The sequence below is a fragment of the Micrasema longulum genome, unplaced genomic scaffold (genome assembly GCF_059751315.1).
Source record: "Micrasema longulum isolate JH-2025_06_02 unplaced genomic scaffold, ASM5975131v1 h1tg000281l, whole genome shotgun sequence".
NCBI classification, from domain to species: Eukaryota; Metazoa; Arthropoda; class Insecta; order Trichoptera; family Brachycentridae; genus Micrasema; species Micrasema longulum.
This window is the reverse complement of record NW_028277485.1, coordinates 580,671-597,179: the sequence shown is the minus strand read 5'-3', so window position 1 is coordinate 597,179 and position 16,509 is coordinate 580,671. Positions and strand designations below refer to the sequence as shown.

Genomic DNA, 16,509 nt, shown 5'->3' with positions numbered 1-16,509 from the left:
AATATCCTTTTCCCAAAAAATCTTTGTCTCTGAACGTATATTGTTTCAATTGAATTACATAAATATTAAAATTGCTGCATCGAGTCAATGAACGTAATTTTGATTTTTTTTGTATCTGTTAATTGACACAGACCGATTTAAAAAATGAAGACTAGGTTTACCAAAGAAGATTAAGAAGTTATTTTTCTCATATATCCAAAGAAGTTAAGAAATCTTGGTTTTAAAGATTCAAGATGTTTGTACACGGGTGTAATGCTTCGGACTCGAGTGAAGATTCGGACGAAGACCTAATGGATATGTTAATGGTAACAATAAATTAAATGTTTTTTTCCGTTATTGTTTACGTATGTATATCACTTCTGTGGCGTCATGGCACCAGCTGATATGTCAGTGTTTGGTAGCTAAGCTGTTTTTTGAAATAGAAAAAATATAAACTTTATTGAGCTGTTGAAAATCAGATTGAATAGGTATCTCAAAGAACTATATTATATTGTTGGATAATTTACAAAGCGCCATTTTTGTGAAAATCACCTCAAGGGCGATGTACAATTAATAAATATCCCAGTACGTCTTGCAGCTACAGAGCGCATGGACGGTTGGGATTCTAGTTCCTCGTTTTCAATTAAGATCAATCAAAAATTATAATAGATAGGAGCTAGATTACAGGACGTCTTGCAGCTACAGAGCGCATAGACAGTTAGAAATTTAGCCACCATTTACACATTTTAAAAATTGACAAATAAATTTAGTGTATTACAAAATAATAATAATATGAATAGTGAAAAGGAGTAAGATTACAACACGCTTTGCTGCTACTAAGCGCATAGACGATTGGAATTCTAGACCCCGTTTACAAAATTAAGGTGTTTTAAAGTTGATATATTAAAGCTAGATAACCAATCATCGTGCAGCTACAAAGCGCATGGATGAGAGGAATTCCAGCAAAGTTAAAACAATATCAATAAATTTATAAAAAATAGAGTATAGTAGTAAATTGGTCAAGTGTTCATACCAAGAAGTAAGCAATAAAAAACTAAATAAATCAAACACTGTTTCAACTCCATGGTTAACAAAGGGAGATAGATGTCCGAAGAGAAGCTTTTGTAGACAGTAGGTAGATATCGTCGCCATGTGGCCCGCTGGCTAGTAGATAGTTTCTGGAAACTTACGTGTGTAGTACTATTATGCTTTTTGTTCCAATGAGTTGGTGTCCATTTTGGTCCGTATTATTTCGTTTTATGAGACGCAACATTCCTGTTCAAATTCACTTATTTACATGAATATTACACAAACGCGTGTATAAGCGGTTTGATTTATAATTTTGTATATTATTAGAAGACAGATATTTGAAATATTATGTATTTATCAATAAATGTCAGTTCACTTTTAGTAGCACTGTTGTAATTTTTTAATTATGGGTGTAGTGTTAAAACTACACCTATGTATTTTGCTTTGATAATGACTGACATACCAAGTATTGCCACCCCATGCTGCGAATTGTTTTCTGTAAATTTGAAGAGTGTCTCAACCAAAAAACACTGTGTTGCTTAAAAATTTACTTATATTTTAAAAGCCAAATTAGACGAAAGTTAATTGAAACCGAAATGAATTGATATAAAATAATTAATACGAAACATTGTCGAATGTATTCAACAAAATTTATATTTAATTTATGTTGTTCACAAAAAACTAATAAGTGGTTCATCGTCATCATCATTCCTTTTCCGCACCTAATAGTGCATAGGGCATTGCATCGGCACACCAATCGCAGTGTATCTTGATCATCTTTGTGATATGAAGGTAAGATGATCAGTCTTACGCTTCAGGTACCAGTCCGGGGACTATGAAATACTCTAGTCTATAAACATCTTTTTAAATAAATATTTCATGTCAACCATGTCGGGAATCGAACCCGAGACCTCTTGCATGGTAGGAAAAAGCAATAAGTGGTTGCTCCAAGTAAATTCAAATGCGATAAGTTTTTTTTAAGTCCATAGTTAACGAATTTGTGGAATAAAGTCCGGAGTACATTGTACTTAAGATTATATATAGAAAACTATTATTTTATTATTGTGATATAAATTGGTGTATATAATATATATGTTGGTATTTTTTGTTTACTGAAATGACAGTCTAACAAAACGAAATAAATTGTCTGTTATATAAAAGGAAACTTACTTTATATGAAAACGTCTGATTTGGTCGTGTAATGGACCAAAGCTACTAAATACACCCTGGTACAAGCATTACTACTACCCATTCTGGATTACGCTGATGTTTCTATGACTGATTTAAGCTGTGAGCAACTCGATAAACTTGAACAACTTCAGAATACACGCATAAGGTACATTTTTGGCCTTAGGAAATATGACCACATTTCTGATTATCGTAGGCAACTGAAATGGCTCAAAATTAGACAGCGGAGAGACTATCACTCCCTCTCACTTCTGTTCAATGTACTTCATAGTCCTAACGCTCCTATATACATGCGTGAAAAATTTCAACGCTTATCAGTTCATGGATTACCTTTTCGTCTAATTCTCTTAATACCCATCCACAATTCCTCTTTCTTCTCTAACTCATATAGTGTCCATGCGGCTCGACTGAGGAATCATCTCCCATCCACCATCAAAGATGTTACTACATTATCTCTGTTTAAATCACGTCTGAAGAAACATCTCCTTTCTCTTCCTTAATCTCTCCTCCTTTTCTTTTTCCTATTTCCTCTTTTTTTCCTTTTTCCCATCGAGTAATAGTTTTGATTTAAGGTAATTTATAAACAAATACGTTTATTTTTATTTTTATATATTTTTAGATTTTTAATCTTTTTTCTAGTGAATATGTTCGGTAACTTGAATTATAAAAATAAAACTTTTATTTTATTGGTTGGTTGAAAGAAATTGCCATTTGGCAATAAGCCCGCCAATGTACAAATAATATTATGTACAAAAATTTAAATAAAAAAACAAAGAAAATAGATACAGCATTTTCCGAAAGCATGTCCCCTATATTATAACCCCAGTTCTATGGGAAAATATTGTAGAAGCTCTCAGAACGGCTAGACTTTGGTTTGAAGATCTTTTAATAGGATTTGCAGATGTTCTTCCAAAGCCGTGTGTCGCACGTGTTCAGGGAGCATAATAATATACATACGGTACGTAAATCGTAAAATGTAAAATGCGAGGCGACCAACCAGTCTGGGAGATTACGGACTATTATAAGCTCTTTTGTTGGCTTAAGTACAGCTTATTTATTTTTCAAAAGAGATTTTAGAATTTATTCTTACCTATATTCTGAAATAAACAAGATATCAAATTTATATTAGAACGATTTTATTTTCATGTATCGTATTATCAGCGTCATGATTTTAATTACTTCGCGTGTGACGTTTCAAGTTTTCTGAAGAACCAGTGACGTCATGCAAAGTAGTTCGTTTTTATTAAAATATTTTTTATAATTTTTTCATACATTTTCAAGAAACTTCGCGGTACAATTTAATGCTCTTATTTTTACCGCGCGTGAGAATACATTTTTATATCCTGTTTCCCGTACTGCTTAATTTCCTTATTATAGATTTTTCAACTAAGTCATTTTTTCATAAAAAATCTTGTTTGATAGGAATCAAATTTTTTTTTAGTCATACCATTTAGTCTTGTCGGTTTTATAAAAATTAGTTAGGAATGATAAAATGTTGTTATTTTATTCATTTTTTACGCGTCGAATGATGCGGAGTGGCTTTTTAAAGGTACGCTTTTTTACTTCTTTTTTTGACATAGTATTTAGTAATGTATGGAAAACTATAATTGGCCTTGGTTTATTTTTATTATTTTGGTGTTAAAATGGTTGTTGTTTTCTTTTGATAAATAAATAAAAATAAAATAAAATAAAATGAAAATACATATTATTAGAAATTGAATTAAAAATGATTATAAAGTTTATGTTTGAAGCACTAACTTTGTTGTTATTTATTATAGTAAAATCGATAAAACAACTTTGTTTTTAACAACTAATTTTTATTTTTCACTGACCGGTTTCAAAGCAAACAAGCTTCTGATGTATTTTAATTATAATGCAATTGGTCAAGTCACGAAAATATTTCCATAAATTCTATCATGTCATTGCCTCAGTTCGAATACAACGTAAGTCATTTTTTTATGGATCATCTCTATTATTTGAACGAAGAAACTGTAGACAGAAAAGACATTTTTTCAACACATTTTTTTATTACCGCGTATCTAAAAATAAATGTGTGTACCTCGGAATACGGCGTAAGCCTATGGGTGGTCAGTAGTAAAATACTTTACATTTGTTTGGGTAAAACACTTTAAAACAAAACATTTTGAGAAAAAAAACCACCAAAGCTTTATTATGTATTTATTAAGCTGATGACCTTAAAATATATAATAATTCCGAGAAAATAGAGGATTGTTATAAATTACAGATGGAACATTTATTTATTATTTATCAATTTATTGACGGACTTATGCATTCCATTCTAACAATGGTAATTACCATTCTTATAATAAATATAGGTATTAATAAAATAAAATAAAACTAAATAAAATTAAAGCTAGGACAAAAAAAATAAAAAAAATCCTACCTCAAGACAAGATCCGGTCTATCTTAGTGATTTTTTTAAATCTATAAAGACCTTTACCAAAAAAGTTCAAATCTTGTCTCGAGTTTACAATACGACACATTCGGGATATTGGTGCATGCAAGCCATAGTTTGTGCTGTGTTGATCAACGAACAGCACATTGTTATTTTGCAACCAACGGATTGGAAATTTGAATGCCGCTTGTTCCAGTAACGATGGTACGTCAATTAAGTCATTCAGTAAATTAAACATAAATATGGAGTCAATGTTACTTCTACGTTTTTGTAGACTTGAGATTTTAACATTGACTCCATTTTTCCGTAAGTGTAGTCTACCTTCTCGAGGCCAATCTTCCATGGTACTTTTATAATATTCATATGTACACATTATTGAGTTGATGCTATAAAGATGATATGCAATTAAACTTAAAAAGTGCTACTCTATTAGTTTTACTTGCAAAATTAACCCAATATTTTTTTACTACACTCTCGGAAACGAACCATTAAGAAGGGTTAACATTATCAACGATTCTGCGGTTTATTTATTATTTACTACTGAGATTAATTTAAAGAGTAACCAAACCCTAAAAAAATCGGAAACGTTATATGTCCATATATGAGTATGCTTCGTGTCATTCCATCATTCCATGTCCGCTCCCTAGTTGGAGCTTATGGTGTCCACAAAGATTCTCCAAGCATCTTTGTCGGCTGCCATCTCCTGTGCATCCTCCCAGATCAGGTTCACGTCCCGTAGTTCTGACACGAACTGCCGACGAACAGTCAGTAGTGGACGTCCAGGACGTCGAGAACTTGATGCCTTGTAAAATAGGCCAAGCCAACCGTATCGCCTCCGCTTGATGACAGTTGTCACCGGAGTTTGCTAGGTCCGTTCTCTTATTACTTCATTCCTTACAAAGTGAAACCACCGCACACCCAAGATTCTTCTGATACACCTGTTCTAAAAACTCAGAATTTTGCTGTTTTTGGCCCTAGTGAGGTGCCACGATTCGCATCCGTAGAGGAGAATAGGGGTTATGCAGGCGTTAAATAGGGTTTTATATAAAATCATAAATACTCGATTGAATATATTTTTAAAAGTTCTATATTTCCCCAAATTTCTAACCCACATTTAAATGACGAGCAACTTCTAACTTTTAAAAATTTTGATTCGCTGACAAAACCCGTTTGTTTTCGATATAAAATTTCTCTAAAAATATTTAACTATTCAGTAGATACCAATTTTCTCAATAAAATACTAATAAATGCGGGATTGAGAATACTCAGAGATCGGGACATATTTAAACTGCCTTTATTTTCAAGCAATGCAACATACCACACACCTTTGGCCCGCATGTGTCGGGAATATAACATGTACTCTCGTAATAACAAAATCGACATATTTCATGATACTCTCTCAACTTTTTCGAATAACTACATAGGAAGATATCTCAATTAACAAGTACACACACGTACAACTCATTTTGTATTGTTTTGTATATCGTACATAAAAATTAAAAAAAGAAAACTTTAAAAAAAAAATCCATTTGTTTTGTGTTATTTTATTATTGAAGAAATAAAGATGATGTATGCATGCGAAATAATAATTATAATAAAGTTATCATGAAGTGACTAAGTTGTATTTAAATGAAGACAACGCCGACGATGTGCATTGAAAAATGTTATTGAAATCAAAGGTCTTATTTACATGATTAATTTTTTTTTAACGGTGTTTTAAAACAATATTTTGAGTTTGTACAAATTTTTGTAGACAAGGACTGGATTCAACTCCCTGGGGAGCTGTTTATATTAACACTTTATAACAGAGATGAAGAACATTTAAGAGAAGGTAATATAGAAGTCTAGGCATCTACAGGTAACTAACTCAAAATATTGTTGATAAATTACCTGGTCCATGAAGAAGTATAGAAATTGAAAAAATAATATTTTCAGGCGTTGCCTAGTATGTAGGTGAAATAATTCAATCAGATGAATCTCACCCGCATAAATAAAGGTTTCAGATCTTTAACTTCACAAACATCAACAGATGAAAGAATTTAAGGAATATAGATGTTCCAATATAGGCAGAATGGTGAATGTTACACAGTGTGTAAAGTGGCCACTTAAACAAGCCATTGACAGGTCATAAGCCCTGTAGATGCCTAGACTTCTTTATTACCTTCTCTTAAATGTTCTTCATCTCTGTTATAAGGTGTTTTAAAATTTTAAATGTCATATCTAAAAGTAAATAATTTGGTTGGATAATTGTTTTATTTATTATAAAGTTTTCGTTCGACTGATTCTTCACCGTCACCTCTGTCCATGTTGGATTTGATTTCCAGCTAGATCTGCAATATTATCTCACCACAACACGCCAATTCGGCGATTATACATATCAACATAACGTTTCTCGGAAAACATTGTCAAGAGGAAAACACAATCTGTTACTGTGAAATATACGTGAAAATCGATCAGAATTCATGTTTTCTCAGAAACGCTTACCAAGTTAGTACATGAAAAATAAAAATAAATACGCAGTTTTCGAAAAAAATATTTGCTTAAATTAAATAAAGGACGCCTTTTTTACGAAATTTCTGATGAGTATATTTTGCCATATACGGTGGTACATTCGAGGTAAAAAAAACGTGGATATAGAACACCTTAGACTTGTAAAATGAAGGTTAATGCTGGTCAATAATGTTTACCGTTTTCGAAATATTGAATGTTTTTTTCCCTTGATTTTGATTTAATTATTACATATAATTATATTTTAGTGAATAATTAATTACTTTTTTATATTATTCTTTGTCTACAATAATTAAGTATCTCATACTTTATCACACAAAAAGAATAGGATCTATCGTATAATTCTAATTTTTTATATACAGTAGAACTCTGTTTATCCGAACTCCAGTCATCCAGATTGCGTAATATCTGGATCGTTATCAGGAAATAAAACCTTAAAATAAGGGCTGCTGCTCGTAAAGGAGTTTCTTTTTGAAAGCAATTAACTTTGCTGGACATGTTTAATTAAGTTTTTAATGTGATTCTAACTCGCTGTATTATTTCATAAGCAATAAAAAAGTTATTTTTCAAAAATTGGCGCAATTTAATGGTAAATCCAATTATCTAGATTTCTATATATTTGGATAACATCTGGCACCCATTAATCTGGAATTTTTTTGTTTAACTATACATTATTTTTAGTACGAAAACAGTGTTGATTGCATCGAAGGTGCCTATTTTAATATTTTTTTTCAGATCCTGGTATTTTTCTTCTTTATTTATTTATTTACATACATAAGGTTATTGTAGATTATTTGAGACATAAATCCCAACTCCATGGGACTAAAAATCCTGTGTTGAGATGGGACGAGCAATTAGTTGACACGGGCACATGATTACATCTCCATAAATATATCAGAAACATAAAAACGAATAATAAAAAAATAAAAATAAATATATATATATATATGTATGGCAAATCAATATGATAAACAGTAAATTCAAACATTCGGAAAATCATCAAGGAGTTTCCTCCTCAAATCCCTCCCACCAATGAAAATCCAGTCCTTAACTCCTTTTTTGAAAATATTTTTTTTCCTTGAGATTTTAATACGCTCTTTCAAAATATTGAACACTCTCGGTGCGATAAATGAGAGATGTCTTTGAGCAAAAGTCATACTGGTTTTGGGTACGATATAATTCGTGCTCTGAGAAAACCTCGCACAGATATTTTGCTTAGACCTCTCCTTATTGTTCGGCCAGAAGTGTGCAAGTGCTTCTTTTAGGTAGGTACAGTTGTCTCATATCCAGCTCCTTCATGTATTGGAACAAATGTTCTGACGGGTATATTGGAGGGCGCTGGAATATTATTCTCAATAATAATTTCTGTGAAATTAGGAGAGGCTTTAAAATGGATGCCGCACAACCCTCCCGGCCAGTTATTCCATAGGATGCAGTGGATTGAAACAGAGCAAAGTACATACTTTTGAGAGTGCCACTATGTTGTTAAAAAAAGTAAGTGGTTAAACGGGCTTTCAGATAGCCCACCTACTTGTACTAAAAAAGTACCCACTTAAAAATAAGGTTTTTTAAATTATAGAATTAGGGAGAGTGCGGTTTTTATGAAATTACGAAGCCGGCAATTTTATATAATAAAGTTATTTTGTAGAAAAAGTAGTAAAAATTAAAATTAAGAAAAATACCAATCTTAAAATAATTCATTAAAATAGGCATATCCTATACGCTTGTTGAACACTATTTTCATACTAAAAATAATGGATTAAAAAAAATCACGATAATGAGATAGATCTCATATTGTTTTGAGTGACAAAGTATAAGATATTTTGTTTTTTTAAATAAAAAAATATACGAAGAAGTCATTATTATTACAATTATTACTAAAAAGTATCCACAAAAACATAATTTTAGGTAACCAAAGCTAAATCAAGGAAAAAAACACAAAAACGGTAAAAATGTTGTTTAATATGTTTGATCTCTATTTTACAGGTTTAAGGGTGTTCTATCACCATTTTTTTTACCTCGATTCTCTGTCCACCTTTATATGCATATAAATTCGCCAATAAATAATCAATGAAAATTTTCATGTGACAAAGATATATACAATTTGTACCATATGAGAATTCTAGATGTAAGAATACAAATGTTATTTATTATTCAGTTAAATCCTTTATGGCAGTATATTCCATTCCTTGAAGGTTTACAGCACAAAGGGTTCTTTAGATTATCGATTCAATGGAACAAATTAAACCTACGAGAGAAATGACAGGTGGAGAAATACAATTTTTCTGATATACTTACAAGTATTTTGAACAGACATTTTCACGAAGAATGATCGATTTTACAAAAAGGTTTTATATGAGCACTGTTGGCAAGTTACACAAATTATTAATCACCATCGCTCCCTTTCCGCACCTAATGGTGCATAGGGCACTGAATTGGTATCCCAACCAACCAACAATAAAATTTAAAAAAACAAATAGCAATCATGAAGTTCTGCAATATTGATTAAATTGTGTATATTTTATGTCTGTATGTATGTGAAATCGCATAGGTATATGTGAATATTTATGTCAAAATTATCTTGTAAATTATAATGATTTATTCAAATGTAATTGATTTACTTAAAACGGGGTATGTAGCCTTGTTAGCTGGGCAAAGTTTTTAACATAAAAGGTAATATGATAAAATGTTTAAATTAAAAAACAGCACCCCACCCCATCTTGGTCATTTTTGCCAAATGAAGGAAAATGATCAGTCTTATGCATCAAGTGCCAGTCCAGGGACTATAAAATATTCCAGTGTAAAAACACCTTTTTAAATAAACATCTTGTCAACCTTGTCGGGCATCGAACCCGAGAACTCTTGTAAGGCAGGCACACGCGCTGACGATTAGACGAGGCGGTGATTAAAACACAAAATTAAGATCCCTGGTCTCTAGGAACGGACAGTTATTGAGACCTCAGTATATAAAAGAATAGACTTGTAATTAGTGTTACTTATGTATATTAAAAAAAAAAGTTTATTGTAATATTTTTAAATAATGCGTATATTATATACATCTGTAGAGGTACCATAAATTTTCATGAATGATGAATCTTACACAGTATAAAAGGTGATTACCAAAACTCAGCTTTACCCAACCAATGTTGTGGTCCTGTGGTCCTGTGGTTATTGTTGACAGAGGATCAAATCCCACTCTACCATAACTGAATTCCCATTTTATAATAGTGAGTTGTTTACAACTCGTTGAAAACGGCTCACATAATTTTTATATTTTTGCAAAACGTAAGAGAAAAATCTTTTCTTAAAAAAAAACATATCTCTGTAAATTGAGCCGGATTGTGGTCTTATAGTAATGCTGTGAGCTTACGCATTAGGATTTCTCTTTTAACAGAACAGGTATTTACTCGTTGAAATTGGTTTCAAAATGCAAATATTTATTTTCCGAAGGAAAGAAAATATCTCAGAACTTGTTTCATAATCTACGTAATTTTTTTGCTTTTGAGACATACTTACCCACCACCTACCACCCACCACCCACCACTCACCGCCCACAACCTACCACTCACCACACCCAAACCCACGACCCCCGCTGTGTCCTGCAAGATATCGTACCCTCCTCACCCCATATGCATCGTATTTAAAGCATCGGCATGGGCTATCATGATGATGCTATAAATAAAATTACTTTTAAGGAAGACGAGGAAGAGAAGTTTAGTCGTGAGTTAGAGGCACTAAATGGCGAATCCAACATTGCATAATTTATAAAAATAAGAAGATTACAATGGTTGGACCATGTGCGCAGAATGAATGATAATTATTGTACCCCCAAAAAAATATTCATACGCTTCGGAAGGCAGATGAAAATTATGATGGCTGGATAATGTGGAAAGTGACATTAAAGCAATTGGCCAGACGAACGGGAGGAATAAAGACGGATTCTCAAGGAGGCCAGGACAGACAGCAGACAAGAGAGTTATCTACAACTGTCTATAAAGTAAAATAGTATTTTCTGTACGAAAATATGTATGTAGGTATATGCATAAAAAATCATTTATCTTCATCAGTAACCTGTAATTGAACATCTTCAAAAAATAATTACATACAACTACATACATTTTCGCACAGAAAATTAAATTTTTCGTATAAAAAGTTGAAGATAAATCGTTTAAATTCCCAATGTAATCGGAGCCGTAGACAAGTTTGAAAAAAAGCCAAGTTATACAAGAAACAAGCTCATGTCGCTTCAGTTAGTTTTTGTCCAACAGCCAAAACACAAATCTGCAGAAATAGAGATATAAAGATTTTTTTACGAAATATACATAAATAATGACTACATCTTAAGACAATTCGTTAAAAACCCCTTAAACAATAAAAAAAATATATATAAATAAATAAAGGCTTTCGCAGAACTCCTGTACACTTAACTCAATTTCGTTAAAAATGGTCTGTGAGACAAAAACGAACTAAAGTGACAATATGTTCAGGTTTTTATATTGAGAGAAAAACTCTTTTGAACCGTTCCTCTAGCTAGAAGAATGTTTACACTCCTATCATTTATTTACAAGGTTGTCGAGTATTAATGCACCCTGTCGTCATAACCGCCATAGACCTTTTTATTTTGCGAGTTTTAGAACCAACTTTTATAATACTATTCACCTATCCATACCCAGACTCCACATCTATTGTAATTTTATTTTAAGATTATTTTACTTTATTAACATATACGGTAAAATTGCCTTTAACAAACCTTATAACATGAACATATTTGGAATATATATTTTTTAAACTTACACTTCCATTTAACCAAGATTATTTTTTATTTTTTTATTTATTTAAAAATACATGTTTCTGTAAAATTCTAAACATATCTACTTTTACACATCTAGTAAATATTATCACTGTTACTTTCAAAAAAAAGAAACTAACTCTTGTGCTTGGAGAGTGACTTACTCTGTTTTAGTTGTTTATTTATAGGAGTTTATATAATTTTAAATACGAGTACATGAAAAAGAAAAATAAAAACATAGGATATTCAAAGAAAAAAACATAAAACAATAATACATTCATACTAATTCAAATTTAATCTTGTTTTTACACGTGTTCAAAAAATTTCTTCAGATTATCTTTAAATTTATTTATTGAAATATTATTTTTAATAGTTTTTAGTTAATTGGGAAGATTTTTATAATTTTTTACACCTTTGAAGACAAAGCTATCTTAACCATGACTTGTATGGAATTTAGGAATTTTAATATTATGTTGGTATTTGAGTGGCTTATTCATCTCAATTTTTTTTATTTTTTTTTCTTTATAAATTTGTAGAATAGAATTTATTTTATAAAAAGTGTCTTCTGTATGAACCTTAAATATTTTATATAGACTTTCCGTATTGAATGTTGAGGGTTTCTTTAAAATTACTTTAATAATTAATCTTTGTACTATTTCAAGAGGGTTTAATATATTGGCAAATGCACCACCTCATTCTACAATACCATATTGTAACAAAGATTAAGAAACAAAATTTTTAATCTAAAATTAGGTTACAAATTCAGTAGGAGTTTAAAAATAATTATAAAAAACAAACTAAATAATAAAATATTTTAAAGGTTTAAAATACAATTAGAAAATCACAAAGTAAGGACCAGTCGCATAAAAAAGTTAAGTTAAATAATTGTTGCGTTTTCTTCAAAATGGACCAAAGAGTTTGCACGAAAAAGTAAATTAAAACAACTTGTTTTTATTTTAATTTTATTTTATTTGGGAAATCAACAGTTCTACATACATATTTTTAATAAACAAACAGATATAGTGTATAAACTCAGAACCAATAACAGATTTCCATATAGTATACAAAGTTAGTAAAGAAAATATATTACATATCAAATAAATACATACAATTTATACATATAAAAATGTTATTTTCATGTACTCAATAATCTAAGATTTTTTAATATTTATTTTAAGAACATTAAGTTACTGTAAATTGGGTGGGATAAGGACAAGAATACTCGAAGAGAGGATAAGGACGGGAGGAGAGATGTACATATTTATTATTATAATGTCTACTAAGTTACATAATACATTTTTAGTGTAAATTTTAAATCTGACAGAGTGATGTTTGTATAATCTATATTTTTAAATTTTGTATTGTACATTGAAAAAGTCCTACGAAAAAAAACATTTTTAACATACGATGTTTTACTTATTGGTGCATGAAACAGGTGGTACCGTCTACAAATCCTGGCTGGCACATGTATTGTTATTAAACCAAGCAGCTCTGTACAGTCAACCATTCCTGTCATAATTTTGTAAAGCAGTAGTTGGTCCGCACACACTCTGCGGTATTGTAGATAAATGATTCCATGGAAGGTGGAGGCAGTGAGAGTAGATACATAAGAAATACCGGTTTTGTATTTAAGGTACTTTATAAATTTGTTTTAAATATTTTCTATTCTACTTATATATATGGCATACGGGGGATTCCATATCTGAGAGGCGTATTCCAAATGGCTTCTGACAAATGTATAATATAATGAAATTAGGGCCTTTGGATTATCAAAGTGTTTACTCATTCGAATTATGAAACCTAACATGCTCAATGCTTTGGAGGTAATTTTATTGATATGCGATACAAAAAGTAGTTTTGAGTCTAAAACAATCCCAAGATCTTTAATTTCGTGCTTTCTCATTAGTACATTATTGTTTAGTTTGTTATCAAATTGTATAAAAATTTTGCATGTTTAAAAGGAAAAAATTGTATGCATATTCTACTTTTCGTACAGAATGCAACTTACTTTGAAGATAAAGATGAAGATATATTTTAACTTCCCATTAAAACACGGGCCGTGGTCTTGCTAGTTTTAAATAGAGTCTGAATTATTTCAACTTTCACTGCATTCTCGCAATTTCACTCTATGTATAAAAATGTTATTGGAGTAATTTTTAATTGCTTTTGTGTTTACTTAAAAACAATTTTTTCATTAAAAGTACTTTTTTTTTCAGTTTTAGTATTTGGCAGTGAAAATCTAAAAAGTTGGTTTACAAATAATAAATACAATATTTTGTGGATTATCTACACTATAGCATAAGTTAATACTTTTTCAAAATTTATATTTCCACTGTGATTTTTTTATGTACCTATTATCTCTGTTATATTTTTGTCAGTTATTATATCATTAGCTTTTATCCGCGGCTTCGCTCGCATGGTATGTATTAGGAAAAAAAACAGTTGGAAAATGAATTAGTTTTGTCGTTTATCAATAAGAATGTTTTAACAATATATTTTTTCGATATAAAAAGTAGTCTGTATCGATTGTCGGTCCTCTATCAATTAGAAAAAATATAACGATGCGTTAGTCTATGGCGACGTAGTATCGTAATTCTGTTTACAAATCCAAAATCCTGCGATAAAACAAGATCTGGATTTTTTTGGTGAAAGTCTTTTTAGATTTAAAAAATCAACTAGACCGAATCTTGTCTTGAGGTGGTAATTTTTATTTTTTCCTAGCTTTAATATTATTAAGTTGTATTTTATTTTATTAGTACCTGAATTTATTATAAGAATTGTATTGTTAGAATGGACTGCATAAGTTCGTCAATAAATAAATAAATAAAGAAAACCAAAACGAAAAGCAAACCAAACTAATCATAGACAAAGCAAGTCAATTTAGGGTAGTACTTGCAAACCCGGTTAAATCCATCTTTCTTTATTTTGAGCAAATCACAAAAAACTGATACAAATCCTTAATTTCACCTTTTTTTAAAAACTTTAATTTCTTATTATTATCAGTTAATATTTTATACGTAAGCAGTGATGACATAAGCATGATTATGTCAAAAAACAGTATTGAAATAATAAATTTAATTTTATACATTACCAACTTTGCAATATTCAAGTAGAGGTTTCCATGTTTGCAACAAAGCCGATAATTTAAAAGTCAAGTCTTACAAATTAAGCCGTATTTTTGACTGACGATGTAAAAATTATTGTAAAAAATTGTATTCAGAATAAGTTTCAATTAACATCTCACTTTTTTAAAATTTTGCCAGGTTTGCAAGTAGTACCCTCAATTATGGAAATTCAAAAAATTAATTTCAAATTGATTATTTTCGACATCCCACCTTACCGCCTACTCATTTTCAAATGATGTAGCTCATTGTTGATATATGATTACATAATTTTTCATTGTACTTTTTTTTTAATACGAGATGAAAAATAAGTACCCTATTTTACTTCTCATCTCTCTGACTACTCGTTTGCAAAAAATGACAATCGGTTGCTCAACAACAAAAACAACATTTGTAATATTAAGTATGTATGTATTATGTTAAAGGTGGTTCGGTAGCTGTTGACTAAAAACCTGTTGATATAGTACAGTCGATTCAGTGGTGTAAAAAAATTTTGAAGAATTTAGTCTTATTAAATAAATATAGTTGTACATTAACATAAATTATAAATATTTTAAAACCGGTTTTAAATCAACTGTTCGTTCGGAACATGTGAAGATTGGCTTAAAATTATGCATTAAAATACTTACACATTTCCCAAAAGTACTTAATGCGTATTTTTTAGTTGTAAAATACGAAAAATAAACAGCGGAGTGTGGTGGTTCCATTAAAAGACTATTTCTTTGAAATATGAACTCGCGACGAAGTACGCGGGGATGGGGTGGTGGAGCAGCACCCTATTGATTATTGCGTCTGCTTCTAGAAACGGCGGGAGGAATGCGAGAGGAAGGCGCGGAGGGGGGAAATGGACCCTCGGCTGGAGTTTACCTTCCAGCTCCTTATAGACGGGACAGGCCTACCGAGACATGAAATCATGGACCACGTGTTCGAGGGAAACATGGTAAGAATCCAAGACCAGCTCACTACCCACACAGGTTAAAGGTACGAGGCTTATGGTATACGGCGATGTCATTTTGAAAAAATATTTTGAAGTAAATAAAAGTTAATAAACGTTAACAGCGTTTTAAAGTGAGTCTAAAAGAAAACTGCTGAATCGTTTTACAATTTTTTAAATATTTATTTTATAAATAAAGGACGAGTGATTTTTTAATACATCAAATTTGGAATATCCAGTGACCGGTTTCATCGCTCTCGCAACGTACTCTTAACCTGTATTCATGTATGTTTATCGTTCTTTTTTTCTTTGAAACTGTTTTGTAAACGAATGAATAAATAAAATGATTACAACAGAGATGAAGAACATTTAATAGAAGGGAATATAGAAGTCTAGGCATCTACAGGGCTTGTGACCTGTCTGGGCTGGTTTAAGTGGCCACTTTACACACTGTGTAATGTTCACCATTCTGCCCGTATTCGAACATCCATATTCCTTCAATTGTTACAGCCATTGACAGGTCAAAAGCTCTGTAGACGCCTAG

The 16,509-nt window shown here is 30.9% G+C and overlaps 1 protein-coding gene across 1 annotated transcript in view; it reads left to right on the top strand.

Annotated features, from left to right (window-relative positions):
• The first annotated feature begins 204 nt into the window (after positions 1-204).
• The window catches only part of LOC148282870 (dynein axonemal heavy chain 5-like), a 62,673-nt gene continuing 46,368 nt past the window's right edge, over positions 205-16,509 (top strand). Inside the window, 2 exon segments of the mRNA XM_088224374.1 lie at positions 205-305; positions 15,834-15,971. Coding sequence (XP_088080500.1) covers positions 234-305; positions 15,834-15,971 — 210 coding nt within the window. The 5' untranslated portion in view covers positions 205-233.